At 34.0% G+C, this 19,145-nt stretch overlaps 3 protein-coding genes across 4 annotated transcripts; 2 read left to right on the forward strand and 1 right to left on the reverse strand.

Moving 5' to 3' along the window:
- Positions 1 to 1,380: 1,380 nt before the first annotated feature.
- On the reverse strand, positions 1,381 to 4,968 carry LOC114721975 (cytochrome P450 CYP72A219-like). 2 transcript variants are annotated; one of them, XM_028907870.1, is made up of 5 exons: positions 4,545 to 4,968; positions 3,205 to 3,422; positions 2,795 to 3,039; positions 2,146 to 2,485; positions 1,381 to 1,962 (listed from the first exon to the last, which is right to left on the reverse strand). In XM_028907870.1, the coding sequence occupies exons 1-5, from the start codon at positions 4,822 to 4,824 to the stop codon at positions 1,537 to 1,539; spliced, it is 1,509 nt and encodes a 502-aa protein (XP_028763703.1). In that variant the 5' UTR covers positions 4,825 to 4,968; the 3' UTR covers positions 1,381 to 1,536. The 2 variants fall into 2 exon arrangements, with proteins under 2 accessions (XP_028763703.1, XP_028763702.1); XM_028907869.1 differs by having other exon boundaries at positions 2,146 to 2,530.
- A 4,433-nt stretch (positions 4,969 to 9,401) lies between these two features.
- On the forward strand, positions 9,402 to 11,183 carry LOC114722011 (11-oxo-beta-amyrin 30-oxidase-like). The gene is made up of 5 exons (XM_028907920.1): positions 9,402 to 9,507; positions 9,616 to 9,833; positions 9,938 to 10,191; positions 10,305 to 10,668; positions 10,749 to 11,183. Exons 1-5 carry the CDS (start codon positions 9,402 to 9,404, stop codon positions 11,181 to 11,183), a joined length of 1,377 nt encoding a protein of 458 aa, XP_028763753.1.
- A 5,268-nt stretch (positions 11,184 to 16,451) lies between these two features.
- Positions 16,452 to 19,103, forward strand: LOC114722013 (cytochrome P450 72A68-like). Its single transcript, XM_028907921.1, has 5 exons — positions 16,452 to 16,758; positions 16,849 to 17,066; positions 17,791 to 18,038; positions 18,112 to 18,499; positions 18,675 to 19,103. The coding sequence occupies exons 1-5, from the start codon at positions 16,452 to 16,454 to the stop codon at positions 19,101 to 19,103; spliced, it is 1,590 nt and encodes a 529-aa protein (XP_028763754.1).
- The last annotated feature ends 42 nt before the right edge of the window (positions 19,104 to 19,145 follow it).

The following is a 19,145-nucleotide window of genomic DNA, read 5'->3' on the forward strand; positions in this document are numbered from 1 at the left end:
TTGTTTTTTTTTATTTTCACTTGTCATTCTTCGAATTTTACAGGACGAACCAATTTCAGTTAAAACCTGTAAAATTGATGATTGTCTTTATTTTAAACCTTTTGTTTGGCTTTTCTTTTAATATGTTAATTATTAACTAGTCATATTTTTGTATTCAAATAAAAACTGAGATTAGCCTTATTTATTATTTATGTAAGATCATTATATCATCGAACGGTAAACTCATATCTTGACCAGTTTTATAGTTGATTTGATTTTCCTAATATTACTTGTATATATTTAAGGCGTTACAAATCGAACTAATTATTAAACTGTTCAATACATTGATTTATAAATATAATTTAATGCTCAAACGAGTTATGATTAAATTAATATATTTTAAATCTTATATCAGTTGTTCATACATAAATTTTTTTTAAAAAAAACAATATAATGAAATAAAAATAAAAAAGGTAAAGAAAACAAGTAATATATTCTTGAAATATTCAACTAAAAATAAAAAATTAAAGTGAAGAATTATTCATGATCATGGGCCAATGACTTGACCAATTCAACGATGGATCTAGTTTTAAATAACTCCAACATAAATCATGAATAATGCTTTTTTTAATAACAATAATGAATAATGCTAATCTTGATTCAAATAGGACTAATGAATGATTAATATATTAAAAGAATATAACATTTATAATATACTCTATGATCTTGCATGAATAGTTAATAAGCAAGATACCAAGCCAACTCTATACCCACAAAAAAAAAAATGCCAAGTCAATTGCCACTTGCCACTTCTCACTATGGATTTTTTTTTATTGATTACCTTTTAACCGAATTACATGAAAATTCTCCTATAGTAGGAAGTCATGGGCTTACGCTTACTTTAGTCTCAGATTGTTAGAATCAATCCGTTTAAATTAAATTTAAAAAAAAATACCGTTTCCTCTTTTTCTTTTTCTTTTTAATTTTGAAAAGATATACACGCTATGATCAATATTAGCATTTAAAAAACAAAAACAAAAAAAGCCTTATAAGGGAGAACTACAATAAAGTCTTAATGAAAGAATATAATTACTGAAAAGTTCCAATAACAACTAAACAATCAATAATAATAAGTTTTAAAATAAAAAATGACAACTTTTAATTTTTCATTTGGGCGTTTTGATAGTTATGTTTTTTTATTGAGATCTCATTATAATTTTCTCTGTATCTTAGTTTCCGGATATCTATAAACTGACAAAAAGCCTTACATGCATCTTTTTCCTAAAATCTCCAAATACCAACAATCTTCCCTAAAAAAGGCTTGCATCTCAAAGAATTAGTTCAAATCAACAAAGTCAGATTAAATCAGTCATACAAAATGTGAAACTAGCCAGCCATTTTTGACGTCTTCTCCATTATTTTAAGAACGAAATTGCCTCAATAAGAGATGCAAACCAATTCAATTGTGAAAAAGGTAACAGTAACAGAACACAAACAAGGTCTTGCCCAAGTAAGAGCTATCAATTTATGCTTTTGCTTTTGCCAGCAGCCAAACGCTCACAGCTTATGTAATATGATATGAGCACCATACTGAGGCTTCAGAGTAAGCACAAACGTCGGAGCATGAACATATGCTGGGGAAAGCTCAAACCAGAAACGTTGTAAAATCATTGACAAAGCCATCTTTACTTCCAGCATGGCAAAGTTTTGCCCAATGCATATTCTTGGACCCCATCCAAACGGAAAGAACGAAGCTCGCCCTTTTGTTGCCTTTAGAACTCCTTCCGAAAATCTCTCTGGTTTGAATTCCTCTGCATCATCACCCCACAATTCGCAGTCACGGTGAATCAAACCTACCGGTATAGAAACTTGCACTCCCCCGGGTATTGTCAGGTGTCCAAGTTTCATATCCCTAACAGCAGTTCTAGCAAGCAAAAGTATTGGTGGGTATAGCCTCAGAACTTCATACAAAATCATGGTCACCTGTAGCAAAAAGAATTACAATAATGGCAAGAAGATTATAGCATGCAAATATTGTTTACAATTTCACATCATGTTATTGACTTTGAAAAAGAATCCTTCATATCATAATTTTACTAGAAAATCTCCTAGCAAATACTTGTTTCAGTTACGGTTTATTATAAAGAGAGCCATAAAGGTGCTTACAATCTTAAGGTGATTTAAGCCATCAAATTCTGGTTTTTGGTTCCCAAATACTTGGAAGACTTCCTCCCTTGCTCTCTTTTGCCAATCAGGGTACATACTGAGCAATACCATAGTCCAAACGAGCAGAACAGAGGTGGTCTCTTGCCCTGCAAAGTAGAAAAGCTTGCATTCCTCGATTACATCATCACTAGTCATACCATCATCCTTGTTTCCGTGTTCTTGAATTTCCTTGTGGTTTGCCTCCAAAAGTATGCCTAATAAATCATCCTTTGGGGCTTCGCCTGCCTTCATTGCTTCCACTCTTTTGTTGATTATATCCTTAAGTGAAGTTCGTACATCTCTGTGATTTTTGTTCATCGTCCTATTAGCACCAGTTGGCAGAAACCTACAGAAAACTACTCCTGGTAATTATGCTGACGTGAAGGAACGACTAGTCTGAACGATACAACTTGTAACTAAGATAATTCGTGTTCTAATTATCTTATTTGATAAATTGGGAATTGTTCAAAAGCAAAATGCTTTGGAATCTCCGTTGTACACATTTTCTGATACGCGTATGCTTATATCAGCTGAATAAAACTAATTTCATTAGCGTGATACTATTTTAGTCAGAATGGTAATGTATATAAGATTTACTGAGTATTTTTACCTGTATCCAGGAATATAGACTTTCAAGAGAGCGTTCATTGCAAGTTCAGCTTGCTCTTTTAGAAGTTCAAATATTCTTTTTCCTTCTTCATAGCTACTTCCAAAAGCTGTTCGAGAAATAACATCACGAGTCGCATTTTGAAGGAAAGGCCATACGTCCATTTCACATGAGCCATCTGAGGACAGCGTTTTCTCCCACTTGTCAACCATATAGCTGAAGCTCTCATAGAATGTAGCCAACATGATCTGTGGCAGAATAATATGATGGGAAGATTAAGTTTTCAGCCTCTTACTAAGTGAACATCCAGAGCAAGAGCACGATGCTTAGTTCCTTATTCGGCAAAGAAATGGTGTGGAAAGAGCTTATTAAGAGAGTAAAGAAAAGAGCCACTTAAGGAAAAGTAAAGCAACCTTCAGTTTTTCTATATTGAATGCAGGATTGATAATCCTTCTGTGCTTAGCCCACTTCTCACCCTCATAGACTGCAAGACCCGTAGCTAGTAACCTGATCAGTGGATTTGAATGAGGTTTAGGGTAGTCATAGACCTTGTTCATTATCTCTTTTATTAGAACTGGATCTGTAAGAATTATCCTTGGTACTGGTCCAAGCCAAATGAAGGTGCTCTTTCCTGCACATCAGGTATGTCATCACTTATAAGCGACTTTTAAAGAAGGATTAAACTAGTATAGTAATGATAAAAAGAATCGAAGCGAATACGTGTCATACGTGCTTATCATCAAAGCATGTACTGCCTTTTAGAGGGAGAGAGGGAGAGAGGGAGAGAGAGAAGAAAGAAGTGACAACTGTGATGTTGTGATAGGCATACAGGACCCAGAATCAATTTGAGAATGTTAATTCATTATACGATAATGTGAACGCATTTTCTCCAAAAGTTGCAGATGAAAGACTGAAATCATGCCCTTTATAAGATATGAGTTACATTTCTTTGTGGAAAAGGCGATAGCATATTCTTTTTCTCTGCTTTTTGTTTAAAAGGCAAGCAGTGGCATTTTCATCTTTTGTATAAAGCTAATAGGAATTAGATGGTGAAGATACAGAGAAGCATAGTTTCCTTTAAGGCCCACGTGAAAGGAGAAAAATGCTTCAGAAAGGCTCCTCTGAAAAGGATTAAAAAAGTCCTGAGCGATAAATACAAGAAAAAGTTTAGACAGCACCAATCAGGCATCCTAACCTCATGGACCAATTCGTGTCATGAATGAAGTTTCTCAAACAGCTTCCAGCTTCCTGGGTTTTTACTGGGTTTATAATTAATTCAGCATCACCTCACTAAGTTTTTAATGGAACTCTGACGAGCTAAATGCTTCGTAGGACACTCTTTTGTTCGCTATAACATTATGAGCACCCTAACTCAATAGAACTATACTCAGAAGAAATAAGGAATTACATTCCCCAGAGCACCCAGAAGGAAGGTATGGCCATTAATTTGCAAATCATATGATGAAAAATTTAACAGCAGAATACAATAAGCCATAAGGTTTGACCTGCCAAACCATTCGATATGAATGTCAGACAAAGTTCAACAGCTGATTCAGAGCACCTCCTCTGGAGTATACTTAAGAGTATAAAAATCCAGGATGCTTCAAAACAAAAGGTGGCAAGAAGATAAACCACCCATAAGAAATCAATAGGAGATGCTTAGGAAACCAAAAACTTCTACAGTTTGGAGCAAGATTCATGGCCAAAGTATGATTGAGAGGAGTGGGAGAAGCGTAAGGAATGAGAAGCATACCATATTTGTTGACAATATGATTGACAAAGGAAGAAGCACGAGGGAGGATATCGTGGGAAAGATCCATGGGTTTGGATTTGGCTTGCATATGCATATTAAACATTTCAGTTGAATCCCCAGTGAGAAGCCTATATGGATTGCCTTGAAGGCCTTGTTGTCTAAGCAGCCTCTCCAGCTTCTTCGGCCTCAACCACAGCCAGCTCACCACCTTCCATGCCCATAACAGAACTAAAATTGCCACCGGAACGCAAGTTGTGATGATGGCCTTTGAAGCTTCCATTTTTAATGGTGAAGGAAGAGCAGAGAAGATTTCGTCGGACTTGGTGGGATTGAAATGACGATGTTGAGAAGGTGCGAGGATAGAGATGCAGGGATATAGTGAGGCCAAGTTCCTTCTTTTTTGTGACGAAGGTACTGTGCTTCATGCTTTTAAAATTTTGAATCTTCCATCGCCGTACTCTTTCCGATGCGTCCTTTTCTGGGCAGCACGGTAAACAGTAGTAGTATTTGGTTGGGTAAAGGCGTTCGTTAAGCCAAGCGTTTCCCTTCGGCCCTTTCTTTACCATTAGGCTTCCAAACAAAGAATTGGGATTCTGCAGATACCGCTGTCATTACTCTAATTATTGCAGCTTTGGGAGATGAGCTTTGATTCTTTATTTCCTGATCTCTTGCTCTGTCTTCCATTGGATGCTGACATTGTCGAATAATTTAAGTACGAGAGAATAATAATAAAACTGAACTGAAACATTTTCTTTTTTTTTTTTAATTTTCACCATGGCCGGCTATAAACTTTCACCTGCTCTCCTCTGTCATGGATCCGGTTGCATTCAATGTCACTTTGGTTGTTCAGTCCCCAAGAAGAGAAGTCAACTTGGTTGGCGGGAATCATCAAGTCGGAAGGGAAGTAGGATTTCATGAAGGTGTGTGATTGTTTGGTTGATTATGAGCATGCTTGGATCTCAGTTTGCAACACCAAAAGCCCATTGGAAAGAGTGAAACTGAAGTTACAAACTGAGTTAGACAAAAATTATTATTTGGCTGGGTAACTTTTCTAACCAACTTCTGGTTTTCAATCTCAGTTGGACTCACCAGAGAAAAATTTGATTTTTCAAACTGTAATATCAAACGGTGATTATTAAAAATGAGCATGCCAGATTTACCTTCACATTTTCCCCTCTGCCTCATCTCCTTCATTAGTATAATGAGCTTTTATTCAGACCAAATAAATTTTAATTTATATTCATGTTTGTCCATTATGTATATTTAATTAATTATCTACGACGTATTTTTAAATTTTTCTTTGTAACAAATATTTTTATTTTATAATTTTACAAATAAATTATTTATATCTTATCATAATAATTTTAAGTATTTTTTAAACTATTATCACATTAAAAACATATAATTTCAAACATCACTATTCAATAAAATCCATGTCATTTTCGGTTATTTTACAACTAAACTAACTTTTCTAGTAATCATCTAAAAAATTTTTAACTTTTTCAACTGACTTTTTAAAAACATCTATCCAAACATATTCTAACTTACTTTTATTTTAACTTTAACTATAAAAATCAGTTGAGTTAAAAATCAGTTTTAGCCAATATCAATTCAAACATACCCATTAGCTGTGGCCATTTGGCTGCAGAGGGAGCGGTGATTCCATTTCCCAACATCAGGCGGAACGTGGATTCCAACTCAATGTCAGGGGGAGTGCGTAAGATTGATTTCTTGAATAACTGAGTAAACACGACAAGATCGATGTGTCTGCCACTCGGTTATTATAATGCCATAAGAACATTTGAAAAAGGAGATGCTGTTACGTGGGTATTATAAATTATGTCGGTGGGAGAGGGTAAGATTAATTTATAATGCATTAGAAGATGCAGTTGCGCGGGCATTATAAATTATGTCATGAAAAGTAATCTCGTTTGGGGTAGATCTTTTTTTTTTTTTTGGCCTTGAAAGTTTGGGTAGATCTTTGATTTTCTTTTCAAATCTACTATATAATAACTAGTTGACTAATTTAAATAGATTAAGAAAACAAATTAAGTTAGTTATTTATAATAAATAGGTATTGTCTTTTCTAAAATATCCTTATTAATCAAGTTTGTTGGTTAAAACTATCATTATTAGAAATACTATCTTAAAAAAATGAATAAATATGAGAGATAAAATGGATTGGAGTCTTATATTTAAGACCAAAACAAAAATCAAATGAAGTCTTATATTAAGGATTGGAGGTAATATTTATTAGTCGATAAATTATTAGAATAAACTATATATATTGCTAGATGCAATTATACTACTACCGAAAACAACCCAATTCTAAATATTATTAAACCCTAAATGTGAATAGCAGGATTCGAATCTTATGTTGGTTAAACTATACTATCTCTAATCTTAAATATAAGAGCTAGTTAACTAATTTGAGCAGATTAAGAAAATAAGTTAAATTAGTTATTTATAATAAATAAGTATTGTCTTTCCTAAAATATCTTTACTAATCAAGTATATTGGTTAAAATTATCATTATTAGAAGGATTATCTTGAGAAAAAATAAATAAATATGAGAGGCAAAATTGATTGGAGTCTTATTATAACCAAAATAAAAGTCAAATAAGATCTTATATTAAGAATTAAAAGTAGTATTACCTCCAATCCTATTTATATGAGCTCGTTTGTAAACTATAAATAAGATCTTATAAATAAAACTGAAAATAGTATGTGTGTGGGGGGATGTATTTGCTTTTTCTGAAAATTACAAGTGTTAGCCCAATTCAAGATTGATAGGGTTAAAGTGATCAATTTCTTACTCTGTGCTTTAGCCCTACTTAGGCCCAAATTTTCGGGCCACAATACTCCCAAACGCATTTGAGGCTTCCCAATATTCGGCCGAAGAGATTTACCTTTGATAATTCTGCAATCTCACGGAATGAGTGAAATTGCGATTTGTTTTTCCCCTCCCCCCCCCCCCAAAAACCTTTTTCCACGGACTTCCTTCTTTTAATTGTGATTAAAGCTTAATTTTAATACTACCTTCGATTTTTAATATAAAATCTTGTTTAACTTTTATTTTGATCCTAAATATAAAACTTCAATTTACTTTGTTTCTCATATTTATGTATTTTTTTTTCAAAGTAATCTTTTTAACAATAATAGTTCTAGTAATACATTTAATTAGCAAAGATATTTTAAGAAAGATAACACCTATTTATTACAAATAACTAACTTAATTTCTTTTCTTAATCTTCTCAAATTAATCAATTAGCTTTATAATTAGGACCGGAGGTAAGATAATTCTCTAAACAAAAACACAAGCATTATAAGAATAAAATAATATAAAAACATCTTCAAACTTGACGGAAAATTTGACCCTTCTATTAATAATTTGTTGGGGGTGGACTGATGGCCATGCTATCAAAGTCAAATAATATATTTTTTATCTCTTAAGTTTGTCCTCGTTTTAAATCATAAATTTTAGTCCCTCAATTTTCTTTGTGTATAAAACATTTGTTTTTATAATTTAATAAAAATTCGGATCATTTTATTCTTTTAGGAACCAAAATTCATGTTTTGAAATTTGAAAAATTAAAATCAAAATTTGTATAAATTTGGAGGAACAAAAATTATATTAACTCTATATATAAAATATAGTTTTTTTTTTACAATAAACTACTCAAGTCATGAATATTTATGAATTGTAGTGCGCAATGGAACAGAGCAGAGAAAGAGAAAGTGCAAAATTGAGGTTGCCTGAGTGAGGATTGCAGTCATATTATATTATATGGACTAAACATGAGATTGCGGAAAGTAATCAAAATGAACGCAAAAATAGATACATGGCCAACCCACGTCTGTCTATGTATTGGCACTTTGCTCATTACATTTATAACTTGTTCGTATTTATTGTTCTAAACTTCTGGCCTCATATAATAATGAAAAAGTTTTGCCAGTTTTTCGGTTGACACCATAACTTTATGATTCTTATCTAAGATGCCACTTCTGGCCAAAATCTCTCGATTCAAGCATCCAAAAAGCTTCATTCATTTTCAACTTCGGGATACATCGTACAGTAACAACTGGTGAAAAGAAGAAAGTTTAAATTTCAGACGACGTTCTTTTATTTTTCAAAATATTGTACTATATATATATTATTAAATTGTGATTGATACATTCTTATTCTACTACCTTCTGTGCTAAATATAAAAGTTAATTAGAGATTCAATTTGATCCTAAATATAAAATCTTAATCCACTTTGTCTCTCATATTTATTTATTTTTTTCAAAATAGTCCCCATAGTAATTGCCTATCTCAAAATCTTTCCATTTTAATGTACATTATTGACAAGAGTATTTTACAAAAGACAACACTTATTTATTACAAATAATTAACTTTACTAATTTCTTAATATTCACAGATTAATTATCTAACTCTTAGCTCTTGTATTAGGCATTTGGGGAGGAGGTATATTATTTCATCTAATATCTTTGCTTCATAGTACGCTCATATATACAAACAGCGTCTCAATATTTTTTCTTGGGCCTACTAATTTTCTCTCGTATCACAGTACCCCACTTTGTCTATATATATAGATACACACACAGATAGACAAATACATTGAAGCACGCAAGGCAAATCAAATGGAGATCAGAGTGAGTAGAGTGAGAGTAGTAAGAGAAATGTTGGGGGCATCAAGCATAGTGGTGTCGGTAATGGTAGTGATAATGGTAGTGAGATGGGTGTGGAAGATGGTGAAGTGGCTGTGGCTAAACCCTAAGAGGTTAGAGAAGCTGCTCAGAGATCAAGGCCTCCAAGCCAGTCCTTACAGATTCTGGGTTGGCGACTTAGCCAAAATGGTTAACATGCAAGAACAAGCCAAATCCATGCCCCTACATCCTCATCCTCATGATCTTGTTCCTCGTATCTCTCCCTTTGTTCACCACACAGTCACCAAATATGGTCTGCCCTCTGTCTCCCTCTCTGTGTTGTAACTAATATATATATATGTAGAAAAGTCCTGATAATTAAAAATTTTACTTATTACTGATATAGAACGTCTCTGTGCAGGGAAGAATTCATTTATGTGGTATGGACCGACACCAAGTTTGATCCTTACGAATCCAGAGCAAATAAAGGAGGTGTTCAACAAGTACCATGAATTCACAAGAGGTCACATGAATCCTCTTATGTATTATTTATCCCCTGGACTAGTAACATACGAGGGTGACCAGTGGGCCAAACTCCGAAAGATGATCAATCCAGCCTTCAGTCTGGATAAACTCAAGGTTTTCTTGACTATTTTCTCCATTTGAAATTATTTCATAGAATTATTATATCCATATAATGTTTCGAGGGATATAACATTATATTCTTCCTTTATTGGCCACAGGCTTTGATTCCAACATTTGCCCAGAGTTACAACGACATGATAAGAGAATGGGAAAAGATGGTGTCTTTATCAGATGATGGAACAAGTGAAGAAGTGGATGTATGGCCTTGGTTTTCAAACATGTCACGTGATGTGATTTCCAAAGCGGCAGTTGGAAGTAGCTACGAAGAAGGCAGACAAATATTCGATCTTATAACAGAACAAACTCAACTTGTCTCGTATCACCAACACAGATATTACCTTCCGTTTTGGAGGTAATTAACATTAATTCATTCTTGGAATCTAAACTTGGCCATTAATTAATGTGATAAACTCTTAATGACGCAGCTCAGTAAAATTAATAACTGCTTGTTAAGTGACTTTGCAGGTTCGTACACGCCAAGGACAAAAGAAGGATGGAGGGAATTGATAGAACTGTGAATGAATCACTGAAGGGTATTATCCAGAAGAAGGAGAAAGCCCTCAAAGCTGGTGAAGCCACAAAGAATGACATATTGGGAAGACTCATAGAATCCAATCTCAAAGGCACTACTGAATTGAGTATGATGGATTTGATCGAGGAATGCAAGTTGTTCTACTTTGCAGGCCAAGAAACAACTTCCACTTTCCTTGTTTGGACTATAATGCTGTTGAGTAGACACCTTGATTGGCAAACACGTGCAAGGGAAGAAGTTCTGCAAGTTTTTGGCAAACAAACACCAGATTTTGATGGGCTAAGTCGCCTCACGATTGTTAAGTATCATATCTCTAGTTTGTTTAACTGTTGTTTAAACTGATTTTGCTACAAATAAACTGATTTTTTTGGTTACAGGTGAACATGATCTTATACGAGGTTTTGAGGTTATATCCACCAGCAACATATACAGACAAATTAGCTGAGAAAGACATGAAACTTGGGAACTTATATGTACCTGCTGGAGTTCAAATTTACATACCACTACTGATGCTTAATCATGACCAAGAGACGTGGGGGAGTGATGCCAAGGAATTTAAACCAGAGAGGTTTCGTGAAGGAATCTCGAAGGCAGGGAAAGGGAATTCCGTTGCATTTTTCCCGTTTGGATGGGGCCCTCGAATTTGCATTGGACAAAACTTTGCCTTGTTTGAAGTTAAGACGGCTCTCTCTTTGATTCTGCAGCGCTTTTGGTTTGAGCTTTCTCCCTCATATTCTCATGCTCCTTCCCTTGCCATGGCTATGAGGCCAAAGCATGGGGTTCATGTCATTCTACACAAACTCGAATCATAAATTTTTAATTTCGTGTGAGTCAATATATTAAATAAAGAGAGGAGGGGGAAGCCCATAATGAGTGCTTTTTTCTTTTTCAGTTTACCACAAATAATAGATATGTAAGAAATTTTGAAGTATTAATACATGTTTTAAAGTAAGAAATTTTTGCATATGCACTAAAAATAATTAATAAATTTGTATTTTAAAGTGTTAGCTCTTTCATTACATATGCATTCCCAGACGGCCACAATAATCTTGAATATAAAGATTGAATAATTATCTCACCAGAATTAAAAAAAAGTGGTTATATTTTTAAATTTGTCATATCTTGAAATTTTTTCCCGCAAATGCCCTTCAATCTAATGATTTTCAGTTGCTATATTTCTAATTGAATGAAGAATATATATATAAAATCATAAAATTAGAATATTTATATTTCTCGACCTTTTAGATCCAAACTGCAAAATCCCCAAAAAGTATGATTGCCATTAAAGAGGAAAGGAATCATATAGTTGGCGCTGTTGCAAGATATTCAGCCCAATTGAAGATTTATAAGGAAACTATTCTTATTTTATCAAACTCATCATCAGTTTGGTCAGCTCCACTTAAATCCAAGCCCTTTCTCATATATTATATTAGACTCCTATAGAGTTTAACTAGACTTCGGAGTTAATATAAATATAATCCCACTTCGCAATAATTTATATTTGAATAAGATAATCTTATGAACAAAGTACAAGCATTACACATGTAGAGGTTATTATGGAAACATCATCTTCAAATTTGATGCTAATTTGTACACTTTCTTTGTGAAGAATTTTGGTGGATGGTGGCAACGTATAATCTGAGTTCATCAAAAAGTCATAGTGTACACACACACACACATATGGAATCATAATATATCTTTGGTTTTGTAACATATAGAATTTTATTTTTACAAATATAAACTGCTCGAAATAAGAATGGCTGGGCTTGGATTGAGTCATAGAACAGAACAAGTTGTCATGGTCACAGAAGAATTGGGCCAGGATAGGGAGCCCAATGAGGAGCCCAGGAAGGAAGAACCAATGCTAAGAGGAAGAGGCAGCAAAAAGGTGTTGAGATGCCATATAAAAAGACAAGATGTCATCAGGGGAGGGTGTGAAATGAATTATGTGTAGTCTTCCCGCCTCCTTGAGTCTCTCTTCTCCCTGGCCAGCTGCACTATCTCAGTGACTGGATCTTCTATTCTCTCCTGCTACTCTCAATCTATATTTCTTAATCTCCATTGAATCAGAGTTATGTTATTTTCCTTTAATATTGTTAACTCTGTCAAATGTATTGAGCTTAGAATTTCTATTATAAACGGTTCATTATTATTGATTTGAGTTATATTATCTGGGGATCATTTGTGTGATTGTTACACAAGTAAACCAAAACAGAAGATTACAGAGTTATAGCATCGATCAGGAATTCAGGATACTTAATTACGGACTAAACATAAGATTGTGGGAAATGAATAATCAGAATAAACATAAGATTATACGGCAACAACACTATATGTATTATTGGCACTTTGCTCGCTTAAATCAATTTGTTATAAAATTCTAGCTTTTATATTTTTTGTTTTGTTTTGTGTGATAGTGTTTAAGTACTGGAGTCTGGAAATGTTTGCCAATATATAACACCATAAATTCTATATTTCTTATAAGATACCTCTTTTGGACTGGATATATATACTCATATGGGCAAGTTTATAGCTTGAGGGAACGAAGAAGTTTCATTATTTTGAAGGTCGATGTGCATTGTAATATTATGCATTTAACAGTGCGTTTGATACGAAGGATTTAGAGGAGAGGGGGAAAGATTTTAATCATTTTCCCTTATTTGGCAAGATAAAAATTTTAGGAGGGGAGGGAAAATTTTTTTACATTTTCCCTCCCCTCCCCTCATAAGCCTTCCCTCCAAACTTGGGGGAATTTGGGAAAAAAGGGTAATATTTTGCTTTATATTGACTAATATGCCCATATTATTTTTTAATATTCTCATCTTATCCTTCTACCCTTACCACAAGGAAATCATAAACCCTGTGTTTGTTTTTAGCCGCAGCCTTTATCTCTGTTTTCTGTAACTCAGCTCATCCGGTAGCTTCTTCATCTTTTCTGGGTTCGCTTCTCTTTAGTAATTTCGTTCCCCCAAAACAGAGTGGGACGAGAGATTTTCCATTAATTGTGTCTGTGTCTACTGAAACCATACCATTTCCAATATACACATATTATAAAGTTGGGGACCAAGTTGCTCTAGATTTTGAAGGAACATGGATGCCGCTTTCAGAATAATTTTGGATATAAAAACAATTATAGTTATTCATTATGTATTATGATTTTATTTATTTAATTTTGCTAATTATAAAAAGTTGATCTCATGTATTAAATGTTATTTATAATTATATTTTATTAATTACTCTATAAAGTTTGTAAAAATCAACTTAAATAATATAACGGCAAAGTTATCTATACAAAAATATTTTGCCTCTCCTCCCTTCCTAAACCAAACAAGGTAACATTAAAATTCCTTCCTTCCCCTCCCCTCCCCTTGAATTAATCCAAACTAAGTAATATTCCCCTCGCTTTCATCTCCTTTTCCTCTATTAAAATCCCTCCCCTCCCATCCCTTCTATTGAGCCAAACACACCCTAAGGGAAAGTGGAGAGAAACTAAATGTGAGGAGAGAAAAAATAGGATAAGTAAATTATATACAAATTGTCATTATTCATGATGATCTTGTTCCTCGTCTCTTCCCCTTCATCCACCACATGGTCTCCAAATATGGCATATTACTCCCTCTCCCTCTCTCTCTATATTAGAGAAGTACTGCGCCGAAGTTGATTCTGATGAATGGAGAGCAAATTAAGGAGGTGTTGAACAAGTACTATTATTTCACAAAACGTCACTTAAATCCTCTTATGAATCATATAGGCAAGCAAAACTTAACATCCACGGACGCAACATCACTACCCTATCTCTTATCTCAGATAACTTCCCAATCGTCGACATTTTAAAGAGTGGATTTGACCTGGGCATCAAATTTAAAGGCCAATGTTTTAGGCTTTAGCTTAGCTGTTCAATATGCGTCTCCCAAAATCTTATCTCACTTTTCCCCATATCAAAGGGTTTTTCACTAGTGGGTCTAACTTTTCCTTCTCCTATGAAATAATTAAACTTCTTCTCAAAGTATGGATATCGCCTGATTTGGATTGCGTAATAGAACAGAATATGTAAACAAAATAGAACATTGCAGAGTCAGCATGGGTCAGGATTGCAGTTTGGACTAAACATAAAGATAATTGTGGGAAATGTATAAAAATGAACACAAATTAAAATAGAAATATTGGTGACAGCACGTATGTGTGTATATATAGATATATATTGGCATTTTTCTCCTAAAATCGATTGTTCTACATTATAGCTTGTCGGCAATGGAAAAGCTAGCCAATTTTTCAATTAACAATACCGTAGCCTTTATATTTCTTGGAAGATCCCACTTGTAATACAGTTTACTTATATTGGCAAATCTGTTGCTTCACGGAACCAAAAAGTTCATTCATTTATTTTGAAGGTCGCATAGGCTTCGTAATTAATATGCATTTTAAGAGGAAAATGAAGAAAAAATAAATGAGTAGTATACTTTGAATTTGATTCACATCTTCATCTTTTATATCTTTCTTTTTCATTATGTTTACACATATTGTGCACCATTGCAAAATTTTCTTCTAATTTTACCTCTTAAAAAAATTTCCTACTTTCGTGCGCACTCACATATGATTTGATATATGCTATTTTCCCCCATTGATTTATCCGATGATATTGAGCTAATGTTGTCCCTTTCCTGGCAAGGCTTAGTGCGCTTTGTTGTTGTTTTATATACTCCTTCGGTCCTAATTATAAGACCCAATTGACTTATTTGAGGAAATTAAAGAAGTAAGTTAAGTTGGTTATTTATAATAAATAAGTGTTGTCATTCCTAAAATATCCTTGCTAATTAAGTATATTGGCTAAAACTATCATTATTAGAAGGATTATCTTGGAAAAAAATGCATAAATATAAGAGAGAAAATGGATTGGGTCTTATAATTAGGACCAAATAAAAAGTCAAATTGGGTCTTATAATAAGGACCGGAGGAGTACTACGTATAGTCCTCAATATAAAGCTTAATTAATTAATTTGCAAAGATTAAATAAATTACATAAATCGCTTTGAAGTATTATATTTATTAATTTTTACAAAACTAATTTACCCAACTTATAAATAGATATATAATTTAATGATACATATAAGTATTTTAGAGAGATCATATATAATTAATTAATTTTTTAATTTTTTTAATTTTTCCAAATTAATCAACCGGGATTTATATTAAACACCAAGGCAGTGCGTAGGAATCAGCTTATAGTGTCTAGCCTGAATTATATGTCCCGTATTACTTCGTTGGTTGCACTTGTTTTACTCTGTGCTTCCTGTACTTATTTTTTATGCTTTGATATATATTTGATCTTTTAAAAAAAAATTTAAGTTTGTTAATTGATTTGAGGTTGCGGTAAACCAGCTAACGTGTATTTTATAGTGTAATATGAATTACTATTTAACTCATTCGTTGTTCTTGAGTTTTTATTTTGTGAAGATTTTGAATAACTAATTAGCACACATAAACTTGTAAAACTTGTAAAAGATCAGCTATGTTGTATTAGAGTGAACCATGAATTAGATAACGTGAATCTAATTAAACTTATACTATTTCAGTCCTTAATGTATGACCTAATTATTAAATTAATTTTGGTCTTAAATATAAAACATATTTCTTATATTTATCAGTTTTTCTAAATTACTCGTATTGATACTCCTTTAAGCATAATCAAGTAAAAAAAGGAGGGAAGATATTAAAAAGGATGATTATGGTATTTTAAGAAAAATATGTCATATTTCTTATAATTAACTAAATTACCTAACTTACTTAATATAATCAAATTACTCCTCCGATCCTAAATATAAGATCCTTATACTAGTGTGTATAAGGATCAGAAAAGTACTTTCTAGGATAACAATTAATAATTCTTCAATATTATTAATTATATTGACTGTCGTTCTATATTTTGCCAATCTCTTCGCCTTGTATGCAAGCAGAGAACAGACAATAATAGACGCTCATCGTTCTCTCCCCCTCCGTCCTTCTGTGTGTGCGAGACTCCATTAATCAGTCTATATATATGAACCAATCTACATATCAATCTTATACAAACACAAGAAGGAATGGGGACAGAGAGAGTTGTAAGAGAAATGTTGGGAGCAACAACGTTAATAGCGTCAATAACGGCGGCGATAATAATGGTGAGATGGGGATGGAAGATGATGAAGTGGTTGTGGCTGAACCCTAAGAGGCTGGAAAGGGTGCTCATAGAGCAAGGTTTTCAGGCCAACCCTTACAAGTTCTGGGTTGGTGACTTGAAGGAAATAGTGAAGATGCATGAAGAAGCCAAATCCATGCCCATGAAGTCTCTGTCCCATGATCTATCTCCTCGTTTCTTCTCCTTTGTGCTCCACATTCTCCACAAACATGGTGTTTCCTTTTCCTTAATGTCTTCTGGTTTTTGTTCTCTGTGTATAATTTGGCTACTGTGGTAACAATTAACGTAGTACCTACTTGCAGGTAAAAATTCATTCATGTGGTTTGGACCGACACCGAGCTTGATCTTAACGAGCCCAGAGCAGATAAAGGATGTCTTCAACAAGAATTATGACTACAGAAAAAGTCATTTGAATCCTCTTAGCAAGTATGTAGCCCCTGGTCTCGCAAAACTTGATGGAGACAAGTGGGCCAAACACAGAAAGATCATTAGTCCAGCGTTCAATTTGGATAAACTCAAGGTAATTAACTTCGTATCTACGTACGTTCTTCTAATAATGCTCATGGAACAAGGATAGGATCGTTCTGAACTGGTGAAGAGCAGTTAAAAAACTGCAATACACCTCTCTCGCTCCTTTTGCTTTTTTCTAAATAAGGAAAAAAATTATTGAAGCAATTTTTTAACTACTCTTCATCACTTTAGAGAACCCCTTCTGCATGCTAAGAGGCTTGTGTCCATTAGGTTGGAAGCTTTCTCCCTCACCCCTTTATTATTATCAGTTCCTTCTTTGGATGTATGTGATCTTAGGCAACATTTGATGGATTTAGAGTGGTGATCCGCTGTAAGTTAGCTTCCTTTTATGTTATATTATTCAGTTTTTGTAACGTCAAATTTGTTCTTTTATCGATTAAGAAGAAGGACATTCACGTGACTAGCTAATTGTGACTATCTATACATTAGCTTAGTTAACTTAAAAACATAATGTCATGAACACCTAAAATTTGAAATGAAGTTGTTGAAACTCTGACAGCTCAATTATTGAGGAAGAGAATATTGTACTATACATTCTCCTTATTAAAATTTGAAATGTTTATTGAGTCATGTCAAATATAAACGTCAAGAACTTGATTCAGGAAAGACGTACATATATACAAGATTCCTTTTTTTGGTTCTTCTATCAGTATTTGGTTTCTCTAATTAATGTCAGTCCGGCAATTTTGACTTTCATTTTAAATTTTCCACAGACTATGACGCAAACCCTTTTCCAATGTTGCAATGACATGATACGAGAATGGGATAAAAAGCTGTCGTCCTCAAATGGAACGTGTGAAGTGGATGTTTGGCCTTCACTTATGAGCATGACACAGGATGTTATTTGTCGAGCAGCATTTCGGAGTAGCTATGAAGAAGGCAAACAAATCTTCCATCTCCTCACAGAGCAATCTGAACTTGTCATGAATCATTTACAAAGATATCACACTCCATTTTGGAGGTAACATTAAGCAAACTAATATGGAGCATTAATATGTATCTGTAAAGATTGACTTATTGAATCTATTTTGCAGCTTTGTACACGGTAAGGACCTTAGGAGGATTAAGGAGATAGATAGAATGGTGGGAGACTTGGTGAAGGGAATCATTAAGAAGAAGGAGAAAGCCCTAAAGGAAGGTGAAGCCATGAAGAATGACGTACTAAGCATACTTTTAGAATCCAATCACAAGGAGATAGAGAAACGAGGGAACAAGAAAAACGTTGGGTTGAGCATGAAAGATATAATCGACGAATGCAAATTTTTCTACTTTGGAGGCCAAGCCACCACTTCATCTTTGCTTGCTTGGGCCATAATGCTGCTGAGTAAGTACACTGATTGGCAAACACGCGCAAGGGAAGAAGTCTTTCAAGTCTTTGGGGATCAAGAACCAAACTTTGACAGGTTAAGTCACCTTAAGATTGTAAGTATATATATCATCCATGCATATCTAGTTTTTAAATTACTTAAATTGAGAAAAGAACTTCTTGGGAGAAGAGCCAACAAGGAAAAGAACTAGCTGATTTGGAACCTAGACCGTTGTGTTGACTGTTGATTTGGCTTGTTCATGGATAAATAAACATAATGTTCCATTGCAGGTGACCATGATTTTATACGAGGTTTTGAGGTTGTATCCGCCAGTGACATGGCAAGAGAGATCGACGGAGAAGGACATGAAACTTGGGGATATATTGGTACCTGGAGGAGTGCAAATATTCATACCAATACTGATGCTTCATCAGGACCAAGAGATATGGGGGAGTGATGCGAAGGAGTTCAAGCCAGAGAGGTTTTCCGAGGGAATCTCAAAGGCAGGGAAAGGAAATTCCGTTGCATATATACCGTTTGGATGGGGTCCTCGGATTTGCGTAGGACAAAACTTTGCCTTGTTGGAGGCTAAGATGGCCCTTTCTTTGATTCTGCAGAACTTTTGGTTCGAACTCTCTCCTGCATATTCTCATGCTCCTTTCATCCGAATGACCCTTCAGCCACAACATGGAGTTCATGTCATTCTACACAAACTTTAATAATAAATTCATAACTTGCAGTTTGTGTGTGTTTGTGTATGT

Source organism: Neltuma alba, unplaced genomic scaffold (assembly GCF_004799145.2).
Source record: "Neltuma alba isolate B1F8T4 unplaced genomic scaffold, ASM479914v2 tig00012081_pilon, whole genome shotgun sequence".
Lineage (NCBI taxonomy): Eukaryota > Viridiplantae > Streptophyta > Magnoliopsida > Fabales > Fabaceae > Neltuma > Neltuma alba.

Coding starts and splice junctions, on each gene's coding strand:
- LOC114721975 (XM_028907869.1), bottom strand. CDS start 4,824: ATGGAAGCTTCAAAGGCCATCATCACAACTTGCGTTCCGGTGGCAATT. Junction 3,423..4,544: donor TCATATTGTCAACAAATATG/GTATGCTTCTCA, acceptor CCTGATGTGCAG/GAAAGAGCACCTTCATTTGG. Junction 3,040..3,204: donor TCAATATAGAAAAACTGAAG/GTTGCTTTACTT, acceptor ATTCTGCCACAG/ATCATGTTGGCTACATTCTA.
- LOC114722011 (XM_028907920.1), top strand. CDS start 9,402: ATGGTTAACATGCAAGAACAAGCCAAATCCATGCCCCTACATCCTCAT. Junction 10,192..10,304: donor TATTACCTTCCGTTTTGGAG/GTAATTAACATT, acceptor GTGACTTTGCAG/GTTCGTACACGCCAAGGACA. Junction 10,669..10,748: donor GGCTAAGTCGCCTCACGATT/GTTAAGTATCAT, acceptor TTTTGGTTACAG/GTGAACATGATCTTATACGA.
- LOC114722013 (XM_028907921.1), top strand. CDS start 16,452: ATGGGGACAGAGAGAGTTGTAAGAGAAATGTTGGGAGCAACAACGTTA. Junction 17,067..17,790: donor TCAATTTGGATAAACTCAAG/GTAATTAACTTC, acceptor AATTTTCCACAG/ACTATGACGCAAACCCTTTT. Junction 18,500..18,674: donor GGTTAAGTCACCTTAAGATT/GTAAGTATATAT, acceptor GTTCCATTGCAG/GTGACCATGATTTTATACGA.